This window comes from Eptatretus burgeri, unplaced genomic scaffold (genome assembly GCF_056783735.1).
Source record: "Eptatretus burgeri isolate ZD-2024b unplaced genomic scaffold, Ebu_testis_v1 Ebu_testis_scaffold_3194, whole genome shotgun sequence".
NCBI classification, from domain to species: Eukaryota; Metazoa; Chordata; class Myxini; order Myxiniformes; family Myxinidae; genus Eptatretus; species Eptatretus burgeri.
In genome coordinates, this window is record NW_028225129.1 from 1 (window position 1) to 14399 (window position 14399).

At 45.0% G+C, this 14399-nt stretch overlaps 1 protein-coding gene across 1 annotated transcript in view; it reads left to right on the forward strand.

Annotated features, from left to right (window-relative positions):
* Window positions 1-2679: 2679 nt before the first annotated feature.
* Window positions 2680-14399, forward strand: part of DNAH17 (dynein axonemal heavy chain 17) — a 153629-nt gene continuing 141909 nt past the window's right edge. Inside the window, exons 1-10 of the mRNA XM_085868928.1 lie at window positions 2680-2788; window positions 2946-3176; window positions 4139-4224; window positions 5069-5194; window positions 6871-7023; window positions 7479-7565; window positions 8380-8547; window positions 8822-8938; window positions 12554-12822; window positions 13033-13228. Of these exons, the coding sequence (XP_085725054.1) occupies window positions 2680-2788; window positions 2946-3176; window positions 4139-4224; window positions 5069-5194; window positions 6871-7023; window positions 7479-7565; window positions 8380-8547; window positions 8822-8938; window positions 12554-12822; window positions 13033-13228 (1542 nt within the window). The remainder of the gene's footprint in view (window positions 2789-2945; window positions 3177-4138; window positions 4225-5068; window positions 5195-6870; window positions 7024-7478; window positions 7566-8379; window positions 8548-8821; window positions 8939-12553; window positions 12823-13032; window positions 13229-14399) is intronic.

Below are 14399 nucleotides of genomic sequence, written 5' to 3' on the forward strand. Positions count from 1 at the left end.
AGAAGGCTGTAATTCAAGACTGATTCAACAAGGCCGACAACGATGGCGATAAGTGACGACCAAGCCACCATTGCAGATTACTGAAGACGGTGTCCCCGTGAAAACAGAGGGAAGCCTCAAGCCTGTCATAGCTGTTCCCAGAGTCACCCTCTGCACATGTGTGATGTATTCAAGGCTAAAACCCTTTGAAAAAATTTGAATTTCTACGCATTAAAGCCCTGTGCCAGAATTGTTTGAAGGACACACCTGCCATCCAGTTTGGTGTTACTTGAAGCACATCCCTGGAGCATGCTCCAGCTCTTTCAGATGTAAGATACTCAGATGTGGTGCTTCTCATCACACGCTCTTGCACAGCCTGTAATTCCAGGCCAGAGCCACCAACAGGGCCACAGAACGCCTTACCCGGAAGTCCAAAGCAAATGGCCTTGATACTTATTGTGGTACTGCTGCCATTGGAGATTCAGGAACAGCACTTATTCAAGTTATACCACGAGTGGTTGCTCAAAATGGGAATACCACCACCATGTCCGTGATGCTAAACTCATGATCTGAGTTTATGCTTGTAGACTCCTTCTTAGTCAAGCAGATAGATTTGAGAGGGAAGCCAGATTGCCTGGTTCTTTCCCTCTACATTGATTAAATCTGATGAAATCAAGGAGAAAAGATCAGTATTGCTCTAATGCCGCTCATTGATGAAGAACCGCGTCACTTGGAGTTATACCATGTGAGGTCAGGGAAGGATTTGTGAATTCCCTTATTATACCAGCTATAATATTGTGATCAGGAACAAGAGGTTCTGGCCCCACCTGCAAGGCCTGAGGTTGACTGAAAGAAGATGTCTCTGATATTCAGCACCAATGTTCCTGAAGCTTTTATCCCGCTGGAGGTTCACTGTGGTGGGCCACATGATCCAATAGCCGGTCCTGCCAAGGATTTTCTCCTCTTGGCTGTATGTAGGATGAACCAAAGCGACAACATCACAATTTTCACCACATTCACACAACGATGGATGACAACACCCTTAACGAGCTGGGGGAAGAATTATGGAATTCTTCAGTGAGGTCAGGTAGGTCAGATGTGGGAGCATGCGCGGAGCAAAGCCTCACTGCGTCCACTTTCCGCCAGTACTTCAGGGGCCTCAGTCTGGCCATCCCGCAGGCAGATGCCTGGCCCATCCCCATCTCCTTGAGATGCCGATCAACCTGCTGCAACCACGAAGCACGTGGTCGGCCCATTGGCCGACTCCACTCACGAGACTCCCTCGCTGGGAGAATCTGGTAAGCAGGATCAGCGTCAGGAAAATGAGCCACGTGTCCATACAGCCGCAGCTGACGCTCACGGACTATGCAAGTAACAAATCTAATTTGAGCTTCTCTCAGCAACTGCTCATTGGACACAAAGTCTGACCAACGATAGCCAAGGATTCTCCGAAAAGATCTGGTACCAAAGGAATTAAGTCTCCGTCTCAGATCCCTGGTCTCACATCCATAGAGGAAGACTATAAGCACCAAGGACCTGAAGACTCGGACTTTATCCTCCCGCACTGGTACCGACAGTACCACACCCCATGATCCAGTGAATCCATGACTCCCCAGGCCCGACCCAGACGTCCATTGACCTCTGACTCACAGCCAGCAGAGACATGAATATCACTGCCAAGGTAAGTGAATCTCTCCACGACCTCAACATCCTCACCACAAACAGACACAGACAGGACAGCAGCATTCAAGATGTCATTGAAAGCCTGGATCTTTGTTTTGACCCAAGAAACCCGTAATCCCAGCAGCTCCGACACCTCATTCAACACCTCGAGGGCCCCCAAAAGGACATCTGGAGTCTCTGCAAAGATGACTGTATCATCTGCGAAATCAAAATCAGAGATCTTGACATTCCCAAACAATGCACCGCAGTTTAATGTCTCTGACATCCTCCCGAGAATCCAGTCCAAACAAGTGCGGAAAAGTGTGGGGTCAGTACACACCCCTGACGAACTCCAGTAACTGAAAATAAGTCAGAGTTGGTACCACCACACCTCACAGCACTCTCAGTATCAGAGTAGAGTTCAGACATCAGATCGATCAGTTTTGGTAGCACCCCATGGATACCAAGAATCCTCCAGAGGGCATCCCGATTCACTGAATCAAACGCTTTGCAGAGATAAACATAAGCTGCAAGCAGCCCCTGCCAAAACTCTCGTCTGAGTTCGGTGAAGACCTGCAGAGCAAGGATGCGGTCAATCGTTGACCTCTTTGGTGTAAAGCCTGACTGCTCTGGACGTGGGTGCTCAGGCAGATGGTGGTGAACCCTATCAAGAATTATCTGAGCAAAGACCTTGCTCGGCACCGAGAGCAGTGTCACCCCTCGGTAGTTATTGCAGTCTTGGAGATCACCCTTCCCTTTCCAGAGAGGGACAACAAGGCCCAACTTCCAGTCAGTTGGGATGATGCCTGTGTTCCAGGTAGAGCACAGAACTGCATGCAATGACACGAGTACAGCATTTCCACCAGCCTTGAGAAGTTCATGTTCTTTGGTATAAAGAATCCTTGCCACGGCCTGATGTCCATTAAGGACAAACACGCCATGAAGATGGTCGAAGACACAATTGCAAAGGTTGACTGATACTACCAAATTGGACTGCTGTGGAAAGAAAGTAACCCTGACCTTCCCTTAAACCGCCCGATGGCGAAGATCCGGCTTCGTCACCTCAAATACAGATTGGAGAAGGACCCAGAGCTAAACCACAAGTGCAGTTCCATTATCAAGGACTACATAATCAAGGGATATGCTCGTAAGCTTACTGGGAAATAGTGGAGCTGAACAGCAGCAAGGCCTGGTACCTGCCACGCCACCCAGTTCTTAATCCAAACAAGCCGGGTCCATGTAGTCTTTCTTCGATGCAGCTGAAAAATATAATGGAACTTCTCCAAATGACCAACTTATCACAGGCCTGGACCTGACCAATAATTTGATTGGAGTCTTCATACGTTTCAGAGAAGATGAGGTCACCCTTATCGCAGACGTTGAGGTGATGTGTCACCAGGTACAAATGTTCCCTGATGATTGTGATGCCCTGAGATTTTTGTGGTGGAGCGGAGGCGGAAGCAATCCTCCAGAGGAACTTCCCCCTGCCACTCCAACATGGCCCTTGGATAAACTGATGATGACAATGCAGACAAGTATGGCAAGGAGATCAAAGAAGTTGTGCACTGCAACTTCTATGTCGATGACCTCCTGAAATCAATCAAGACATTCAATCTCCCGTCCAAAGGCAGAACCTAGTAACTCACTTCTAATTGATTTTGAGAAAACAAAGAAAAACTGCTTTTATATATATTAAAGCCGTATCCATTCGAGAAGATTTGATTATTCCTTTACAGATGTGAGAGCGCTGCCATTTCGATGTCATGTGACTAAAGCGTGGCATCAGATTGGTCCATTGAGATACTAGGTTTTTTTGTGGTATTTACCGAATTCTGTAGGAGTTGCTAGGTCCTGCCATGAGCGTACAAGCTTACGTAGGGAATAAATTACAATAACTTATACACGAACATGAAGCCTATAACCTCGTAACTCCAAAATTAGTATTAGCTCAGTTTTGATCAAAAAATGAGTTACCAGGTTTTGCCTTTGGACGGGAGCAATGAAGGTGCTATATTGGCCCTTAAGTTGATCGACTTGTTTAGAGAAGGGAGTTCACAACTGACCAAGTTTCTCAGTATAATCGACGAGAGGTTCTGCAGGCGATACCTGTGACGGAAAAAGCCAATCCTATGCGCGACCTGCACCTGGACAGGCTTCCAATTGATTATGCCCTGGGGCTGCGCGAGGATGCTGAAAGCGACGTCTTCTGCTTCAAGACCAAGAGCTCGGTTTTTCATACATTCCATTGCTAAGTTATGTCCGCTGCACACCCACCATCACCTGGTGGTCTCTCTCATTCCCTCCACCGAGAGCGCTGTTGCGCATGTCTTCTGTTGTCCCACGATGCAAATCCTTTTGCGTCATTGATCAATCGCTTCCTGTTCTGCCCTTCCATTCGCCTCCAGCCCTGCATGTAAAAATGGATTGTGTTTGTACATTGACACTTGTTTAGTACAAGAACTCTGCACCTTCTCTAATGTGTGATTCCCGTGCACAGCACTGCAGGAAGCAACGGACATTTGCTTATATCTCAAGTCGTTTTGCAGACGGCTCGACGAACTGGAGGAAACACATTATACTCGGGTGTGTATGAGTGAACACTCATTGCCGACAAGCTTTCGTATTTACACCTTAAGAAGCCTTATGGGACATTGTGTCCCTGCTGTAAATTCTGCCAAATGTTCTCGATGTTTCTTTTTCGGTTTTGAGAGTTTTAACATTGCCCACGTTCAATTGACGTGTGCTGATTGGGCACCAGGCCGTTGCCAGCTCACATTATCCGTGTCCGACACGGTCAGGGCAGTGTCATTGTCTAGGGGGACCCAATCCTGGACACAAAATACTCGAATGGCTTCTTCTTCCCAGAGTCGGTACTCATTTTGCCGACCTCGGAAGGTTGACAGACTGAGTCGACCCACCTTGTGTTGTTTATGGCACGACAGAGCCTTAAACTCAGGACCTTAAGATCTCTAAGCCAGCCACCTTAACCGTTAAGCCATCACCAAGCTTGGTCTGTGTGCATTTCAACACTACAAGACACCATCATTGGGAGTCTTTCCTGATATTATAAGCAATACCGCTGGAAACGGACATCTTGCTTGGGGCTCGAGTACCTGAATGAAATTATAATTGGTTTTATCAAGGTCGGTGCCAGTTGCATATGTCTTACAATATCCTTCGGTTGTTTTTTTTTTTTTTAATGTCCGAGAGAGTAACACATCTCTGATGAAAAGGCCTTGCGTGTGGGTAAGCAAGTGTGCAGTCCACAGATCTTCCTTCTCAACGCCTGCACAAAAATGTTTGGCTTCAAAATATGTTTGCACTCATTGGGAACTTCCTCTTTGTCAGCACTTGGGATTGCATCAACCAAAGCAATTGTGTTGACCCTTTGTGTGACATGATTGTTGTTGTCGGATTGTGATTCCAGTTGCACTTGGTGATACCAGCTCTCCTGCACACCGTTTCTCTCATCTGGTCGAACAGCGCTCACTACAACAAGCCGCGGAGAATAATCATCCTGCTTCGAGAGATCTGCAACCAGTTTATCGACCTGGTGAACTTCACCGACATGCATTCTGAATTAACTTACGACTTGTACATCGTTGATCATGCGTGATCTTTTTTTCACCCGTGTACCTGAAACCAGGCTCGGTGGTGTCATGGTTCGAATGTCACCGAGTAGGGAGATCGGTGGTTCGATACCTGACCGAGTCATTCCCATAGATTTGAAAAATGATGCACACTTCATCCTTAACTCTCAGTTTTCAAAAAGGACAGAGTATGCACAAACCATCACAGATTGATGACCACTGCGCAGGCTTGATGGGCCTATGTTGAAGTTCCTTGCAAAGGAACCCATATGTATTGATTTATTGATATTTTCTGATGTAATCGCCAAGTTAGTCGAGTTTAACGTTTACCCGCAACGAAATTCTGTGGTTAAATGTTCAGCCAGATTGAGTAGCAGCGTCACTGTAACGTTGCAAGATATTGTATCTGGATATGATGTCCACCATTTTGTTCAGCGTTGTTTATCCAACGGTATGAAGTCAGGTGATTATGTGTACGTGCGTACGTCTGAAAAGCATGGAAGAAAACAGGGCTGGCCCAAGCTCCACAAAATTTTACACACGTGTTGGAAGTACCCAGGGTCAGGTCGCGGGTACATGGCCACTGCGAGGAGTGAAAAGGGGGGCGCGGGGGGACGGCTTACGATTTTCACCTGTACATGTGCCACAGTGCAAGTGGTTCACTGACCCCTGCTGCACGATAGACTATCGTGCCTGATGAAGTCGGCTGCGAAGCTGGCGAAACGTTGCCTGAGACCGGGTCGGCTCTCGCTTTGTTTTTTTTTCTCAAATTCGCGGAGTCAATCTCGTTTTTTATCCCCTGCCGCGTGGCGGAAGGGGGATATTGTTGTCACCCAGGTCGTCCGGCTGTCCGTCTGTCCGTCCGTCCGGGCCTCAACATTTATAGCTGTGAGTGTGATAACTCATAAACTGTTCGCCATATCGATTTGAAATTTGGGTCACACATGTACCACCTGAAAAGGAAGAACCCGATTGATTTTGGGCGTGGCTGGATCCAAGATGGCCGACTGGGGCGGCGATCTTGAAAAAAATGTTTTTTGTAATAAATGGAAAACCGCTTATCTTATTTCAATTATTTTTGGTTACTACGTTCCTCACCCCTGGGGAACTTTTTCGAAATGATGACCAAATGATGTCTTGTTTCCAATTCGCCTCCCTCATTATCTGGAATATGTATGACCTTTTTCATTCAATGGCGGGGGATTCGCCATCTCTGATGGGTTTTTTTACTTTTGTGGGAAGTGCCTTCTTCTTCTTCTTTAAAAATGTGTTATCCCAACCGCACCAATCTGATACATACATACACACATATATATATATATATATATATATATATATATATATATATATATATATATATATATATATATATATATATATATATATATATATATATATATATATATATATGGTTTGTTATCATACAGATTAAATTTTGAAGTGTGTATTCCAACGTCTTGCATTGTTCGACACTTCTTCACAATAGCTCTTCAGCCCAAGAGAGAATAACCTCTGCTGCTGTTCACCACAACGACAAGGGTCCTTGGTGTTGTAACGACCAGAACATGTCTGCCTTTGCTTTTTGAGAGAATGGAACTTATCTGCAGTTTCACCCATGGCAAACATATCTCATTTGCAGACGAAAACATTCCTTGCTCCCAAAGAGCTGTTGCCGTCGCTGCAGAACGATCCGCAGGAGACGGTCCACCGCGTCGCTTTGGCGATTGATACACTGTTTTTATTGAAGAACACCTACGAGAAACACCAGGACAAAATCCAAACCGACTTTCAGGTATCCAGTTGAAAATTACTGATTCTTAAAAATCTGTTTTCATTTTTAAATGCTTTCATTCAGTTGTTCAGCGTCCGCTGACGAAGTCACACGAGCCATTATATGTTTTCGTGCCATCCGTCCGTCCGTCCATGATAGATCTTCGTTTCTGCCATAACTTAAGAACGGCTCAAGGAGATCGAAGTCAAACTTGGTGCAAATATGTATAATGATGTAACGATTAACTGCTGTGATTGTAGGGTCAAGAGGTCAAAGGGTCAGAGGTCATGCCAGGTTAAAAATATGATCCTTGAGAACAGCTGAAGGCATTTAAATCAAAGCTGGTACAATAATGTACAAAACGTCTGAAATGGATCGTCATGTTGAGTCGTGTTTAAAGGAATTTCCTGCAGTCGGGTAACCTGCACTTTCCATTCAGTCTGTCTCACCTTGTCTCCATTGTTTGCCACGTTTAGTGCCAGAAGACGTCTCCTTGGGATTTCCCTCCACATTTCATATTTTCTCGACTTGACGGCTTCATTCAGCGCCTTTCCTCAATCAAGGTAAAATTAATATGCCCCTCATTGTCCTCTGCGACAGACTCTGTATTCCATTCTAAATACTAAAGCTTTGACCTCAGGATCAAAGCTCTTGTCATGCGTTATCTTATATATGTATTTGTGGAAAAATTACACACCCACACTGGGAATCAAACCCAGGTCCTCTGGTGAACCACACCAGTGATCTGCCATCTGAGATATCTGGGAAACCCACACCCTCTTTCAAATTTTTCACCTTTTGATACCTTACAGGAGGAGAGGAGATTGGGACCATACTCTGTGCAGAGCCTTGGTGCCGCTTAAACAGTCTCCTTGGCTAGTGGGCGCAATACTGGACGGGTCGCCACTCCGACACAGCATTCCAGCATGCTGGCACTCATTTTGTCGACCTCGGAAGAATGACAGGCCGAGAAACCCCACTTGGTATTAATTAAACAATTGACTTGGGGGGGGGGGGCTGTTTTGAGGAAGATCAGCGTGCGGACTCAGACGCACACCGACACCGACTGGTTTCAACAACCCCTTTCCCACACTGGGGTGTTCTGTTAAAGTCGGCCACTCGGGGGCGCTATTTTAAACAAGATCGGTGTGCGGACTTACACACGCACACTGACACTGACTGGTCTCAGCAACCCCCTTTTACATTGTTAAACAAGTTGCTTCAAAAAAATACAAAAATGCGGAATGAATCCTTCTTCAAAAGTGCATTTGAGAAGAGTTCCCCATTGTCATTTTAAGACGAATTGAGTGCAACTGTCGTCGTCACTTGTGTTTTGTAAAAAGCTTAAATCCATTTCCTGTTCACTTGCATCTTCAGCATGTGTTAACAACAAGCCAAGAGTTTCTGCTGCTGGAGAAGATTGAATTATCCGGACGTAAAGCTCCGACACTGAGTGTGCAGCTCAACGACGTGTACAAAGATTTTTTAAAAGCCATCAAGATCCTGGCAGAAACGAAATATGACCCAACAGACATCGACGACGAGGTTATACTTCAATGCATACTCCAAATTAATTAATTGCGTTTGCTTGATGTTGCACTATGCATTTGATAACAATACATTTTATATAATACTTTTGCCTTTTCAAGATAACTTTTCATAAAATTTAAGCTGAATTACGTAAAATTGTGAAACATTTATTTATTACAAATTTCCAAGCCATTCAGATTATTTTATCCACATAACGTTTCCGTGACATTATTATCAAGATAAAATCATTAACTGTTTTTTTTTCTGATTGAACAATGTGTCCGAGCAGCAGTTTGAGGTTGATAATGAGAATTTCCTGGATAAGATTTCTGACTTCGATCAGCGTCTTGTCACAATCATTTGCCAAGCCTTCGATGATTGCTCTTCTCTTCACTCGACTCTGCAGGTGAAATGAGTAAAATCGTTTCATTTATTTTTCATTCATGGGGTTGTGGCTTGCACAAGGCAGGTTCGTGAGCTTCGCCACCAAAGGTGGACGTCCGTGATGTTTTCACGTCTGTCTATCTGTTTGTTTGTCTGTGCGCAGGATATGGCAAAAGGTTGTTTTCGCATTCGGACGAAATTTGGTGGACAGGTTGGATGTGTGACAAGTACGAATTGATTCGATTTTGGTAAAGATCCGAATCCGGCGACTAGAATTTTTAAAGTGATTCTTCACCAATGAAAGATGGGACCAAAAATGATATATAGCATCATATCTCAAAAAGTTGTGGAAGGGTTATGACAAAACGAGGTGGATGAGTTGGTTACATGGCAAGAACAAGCCAATTCGATTTTGGTTCAGGTCCGAATCCAGATCCAAACTCTCAGTTGGATCCAAAACGTAAACTGTTCAGCCTGGCAGAGGTATACCGTGTGCCGTTCTCGTTTTCATGAGCTTCCATCTCTGTCGCATTAAATAGGCTTTGGCAAGATTATGATTCAGGACACCTTGCAAAGTGCTTTATTCCCTTGATCATTATTGGGTCGAAGCTCAAATCAAGAAACGCAGCATTTCGTTTTTTTCTTTGTTTTTTTTTAAACACCAAGTCGTGCAAGATGCAGTTGCCACAAGGACAGTGATGACCGCTAACCCACAAAGTCAACCTTTCACATGAGATAGAGGACTGAAGCTTCATATCTTGCATTTCAGTTCCCATCTCAGCTACCATAATGGCATTTAAGAGTCTCCACCACAAAGTGCAGACGAGAATCGCTATCAATCACACCAGGAGGGACAAGCAGATGAGCCCTCCATGAAGGTCATTCAGGAGATAGTTGAGTAATTTACCAGCAATCAAATAATTATGTCTGACATTTTAACAGATCCGGATTTGCCATTGTTGTAATGTCTTAGTGAAGGGGGAATTAATATCTGCCAAAATGTAATTTGTTGATATTTGATGAGCTTTTGCTTTCTCTTTTTTGGTTGGTTTCATTTAATACTTCCGACAGTGTCAAGTTGATATTTCACAGAAGTCATAATACCGGGATGATTCACTGCACAGAGAAACCCATGGCCGCCGTTGCCATCCTGAAGAACTGATGAAAGAAATTTATCATTATTGGGTGGAAGACAAAACGATGGTATAAAAAGGGTATAAAGAGGATGTAAAAGGATTTTAAAAGGGTGTAAAATAGCGAATTAAAAGGGTGTAAAAAAGGGTTTAAAAAAGGTATAAAGAGGGTGTAAAAGGGTGTAAAAATGCGTACAAAAGGGTTGAAAAAGGGTATAAAGAGGGTGTGAAAGGGTTTTAAAAGGGTGTAAAAAAGCGTATAAAAGGGGTTGAAAAAGGGTGTAAAAACGGTATAAAAATGGCTTTAAAAGGGTGTAAAAAGCGTATAAAAAGGGTGTAAAAAGGTAAAAAGGGCTTTAAAAAGGGGTTTAGAAGGGTGTAAAAAGGGGGTTTAAAAGAGTGTACAAAGGGCTTGAAAATGTTTTTAAAAGGGTGTAAAAAGGGGTTTAAAAGGTTGTAAAAAAGGGTGTAAAATGGGGTTTAGAAGGGTGTAAAAAGGGGTTTCGAAGTGTGTAAAAAGGGGTTTAGAAGTCGGAAAAAGTGTGTAAGAGGGTTTAAAAAGGGGTGTTAAAAAGGGTGTAAAAAGGGGTTTCGAAGGGTGTAAAACGGGTTTTAAAAGGGTGTAAAAAGGGGTTTTAGAAGGGTGTAAAAAGGGTTTAAAATGGTGTAGAAAGGGTTTAAAAAGGGTGTAATGCCGAGTCCCCACCGGGCATCGCCGCGTACAATGCTTGTTTCCTATAGGTTTTGATAAGGTGTAAATGATTACAGAAGTTCTTTGATAGCAGACTTTGTCATTACAGTTATGTTTAATTAAGAGCTTTTGTTTACTTTTGAAAGTGGGATATCTAAAGTGGTTTTATCAGTCACATTATGTCTTCTAAAATGAAGTCATTGTTCTTCATCAGAGGTTGTGGTTTCTTTCATTTTTTTTTGATAATTTCAACAATGTAACGTATTGTTACGAATTCTCGCCCGCCGGCGTGCCGCTTTTGGCCGAATCGCGGCCGTACGCCCACCGAACGTGCAATTCAGTCACGACTTTCCAGAACAACGCCGAAAACCAGTCACGGGTGTGCTCCAAGCACACCACAACCTTGTCCGCACTCCACCCGCGCTACAGGGTCGGATCGCAAAAATAATCGATTTACCTAATTATTCGCGCGGGTAGATTACCGAGAGATTGTACCTCAGCAAGGCCTGCTTGGACACGAGCCGCTTAAGCAGCTCGCTCCATTTTGGGATAATCAAGCGGGATATTATCGCGAGGCCTCGCTGGACCCGATTACAATGCAAAGGAACTACGACCGTTTATTTATTCTGTACAGTCACTTATCACAGTTCTACTTAACGGACTCGGCGCCACAACTTTCATGCAAAGAAAAGCAAGGAAAAACCCCCTCAAAGACAAGGGCCTCTCGGGGTCTTTATGACATGGAGCTTTGAGGACCGAAGGAGCTCCAAGAGGCCGCACAGGTAACCTTCCTCGCTGGGGCGACCCGCGACGTTCCTTCCCCATGGCAGCTAGCATAACCGCGGCTCGGCCGCGGCCTGGTGATTCGGGCCCCAGCCGGCAACGCCTGAGAGGAATGAACGGGTCTTTGCTCTTTCTGAGTTGATGCTCTCTTTAAAAACGCGTCCGTCCCTCAGCGATGCTCGGACTGTTCCGAAGCCCTATCACCTCAGATCGGTGCTGGTTGGCGAGCTCTCTCCGGCTCGTGCACGAACACGCAGCTCCGCGTGGCACAGCAGGCTTGGCCGTGCTCCCAGCTCGCGTCTCCTCCGCTCTCCTCAGCTTCTCCACCGACTGCAGGCTCCAGGCTCCAGGCGCTACGAACCCCGACAGACACTCCACCGACTGACTGACCTCAGACTGGCGTTCCGCTCGGCCTTTTATAGGGCCCGAGAGACGAGGTTTGGCCTTCGCCCTCTCAACTCTGACCCCCACTGGCTCCGCCCCTCTCGCTCTCTTGATCCGAATCTCGGACGAAGCTTGTACAGAGCGGACGTGTGCGAGGTCACCGACCCGCGCGGCGAGCGGACCCCCGCGTCTGCCTGCAGCGATGCCGTTCGATGCGGACTCGCCGTGGCTGGCGCAAAGATGGCGTCGCTTCGGAGGTGAAGTTCAGGCGATGTTGTCCGTGTTGATCTATTGGGGGAGATGTGGATTAGCGGATGGTGAGGAGATGTCATTGTTGTGAAGGCGGTTGTGGAGCGGGTGGTTGGCGTAGTGGAGAAGGTGGTTGATGGTTGGCGTGGTGAAGGTGGTTGGTGGTTGGCGTTGTGGTTGGTCCAAAATAACGATAGCGAAAGAAAAACGGCTAACTGAAGATTCACAGCCCTGTTACACGAATAATTTCCATTAGACAACGGTGGGGAAATCTATCTGAACACAAACTTATCGGCATAACTGATCTAAGGACCTATATATGGTGCTCTGCGAATTTCCACAGCCATAACAGTATATATTGACACATATGATGCCATTGTCTTTCCTGGTCTTGCAGTTTATTCAGATGTTTAGCAGTCTCTTCGAGCGCTCCGTAATCAGCCAACAACTTTCTACGCGCCTGGGTTGTACTTGGGACATGTACGATGCATACCTGGGGGAGATCAAAATAATCCTGGATGCCAAAATGGACACGGCTCTTGAGCAACTCAACACTCCAACTGAACTTTACTCGTTCCCACCCGTCGCTGCACATCTTAAGTGGGCTCAAGAACTGCGGCAGCGTGCCTCAGCCCCACTCGAGATACTACAAAACATACATCACCCGTACGTATTTGGCGAACTCGCTTTCACCCGTTTGCAAAATCTCACAGAATGACTTCGATAACACCGAAAGAGCCGGCAGCACTCATCACACATCTTTCCCAGAAATAAATAAATAAATAAAACACTACCAAGTATCTCATTATCTCGGCTATTTTGCCATTGTGAGAAGGTTTTATTCATTGTGAGCTTTCCCTTTACTGTTCTTTATAGCTCATTGACTGGGAAGGAAGCAACTGTTACGATGAGCAAGCAAAAAGAGATGATCTTCCTTCTCGAGAAGTTTGAAAATTCAATCTTCAAAAGCTGGACGAAGGGAGTTGACTCGGTTTGCCAGATGAACTTGCAGGAGCATCTTCTGATTCGAGACACCAGCAGCCGCTTGCTTTCCCTGAACTTCAAAAAAGAGGTTTCGCATGACATTTGCTTTATCACTGTGTTCACTGAATTTCCGAACAGCAATTTTTTTTTTCCATTCGCTGCTCCCAATGATCACTATCTTTAATACTTGAAACATGAATGAGATGGTCTTTGGGGCAAAGCAACAGCTCGGATTCTTTTGACAAACAGACACCTCATATTATGCATGTATTGTGGCCTATCAAGGAACCATCGATATATTTTGTTTCCAAAAATTGATGAATTTCAGACCCCATCCTCCACCCCCACTAAACCCCACACATTTTATAATCCCTCACTGACCTGGTATTGATGCAACAGCCAAGCAGGATTTGAACTCAGGACCCAAGGATCCCAAGTCCATTAAAGTCCACTCCAACCATTAAACCAACACCAGACATCGAGTATGAAACCACCATTTAGAAAAAATAATTCTTCGTGCACTCTGAACATTCCAAATTCCCGAGCTGTATCTCGTCGCCGGACGGGACTTTCGCAATGAGATTTTGCTGTTGGTGGGGGTGTTGTCAAGGGGTGTTGTGTGGTTGATGATGTATGTTTTTCACCAAGCTCATGCCCCCTCCCCCTGAGGGGAAGAAGAAAAAAAAATACAAAAAATAAAAATAAAAAATGCAAAAACTTGAAAACAAAAAAATTCACAAATATAATAAATAAATAATTATAATAAATACACATAAAATGATAGACTTTATCATTTTTCATCGTAACTCGGCTGAAGTTAAAAAAAAAAACTTTATTTAAACATGCAATGTCGAGGCTCGTAAAAGAGCTCAACACACAGAACGTACAACAAGGGGAGTGGAAGACAAGAATGGTGGGCGAGGGAATCACAAAACAGTGAGGAACAAAGACATTAGGGGATCTGTGGAAGGGAGAGGGATGGGGTGGGGAACCACGGGGTAAACAAGATGGACACAACAGAGACTTCCAGGAAGGAAAGAAGGGAATTTGATTGGAGGTGGGTTTGGGGTGGATTAACGGGGGTAGAAAATATCGAGGTTTTTGATGGGGGAAGACAAGAGGTGGTGGTGAACAACTGTTTTGAAGACCTGGAGGGAAGAATGGGATTGAAGAGAGTGTGGGAGTTTGTTCCAAAGGCGGGAAAAAAGAGGAATGAAAGAGTGAAGGTGAACAGTGATTCTTGACTTTGGTAGTTTCAC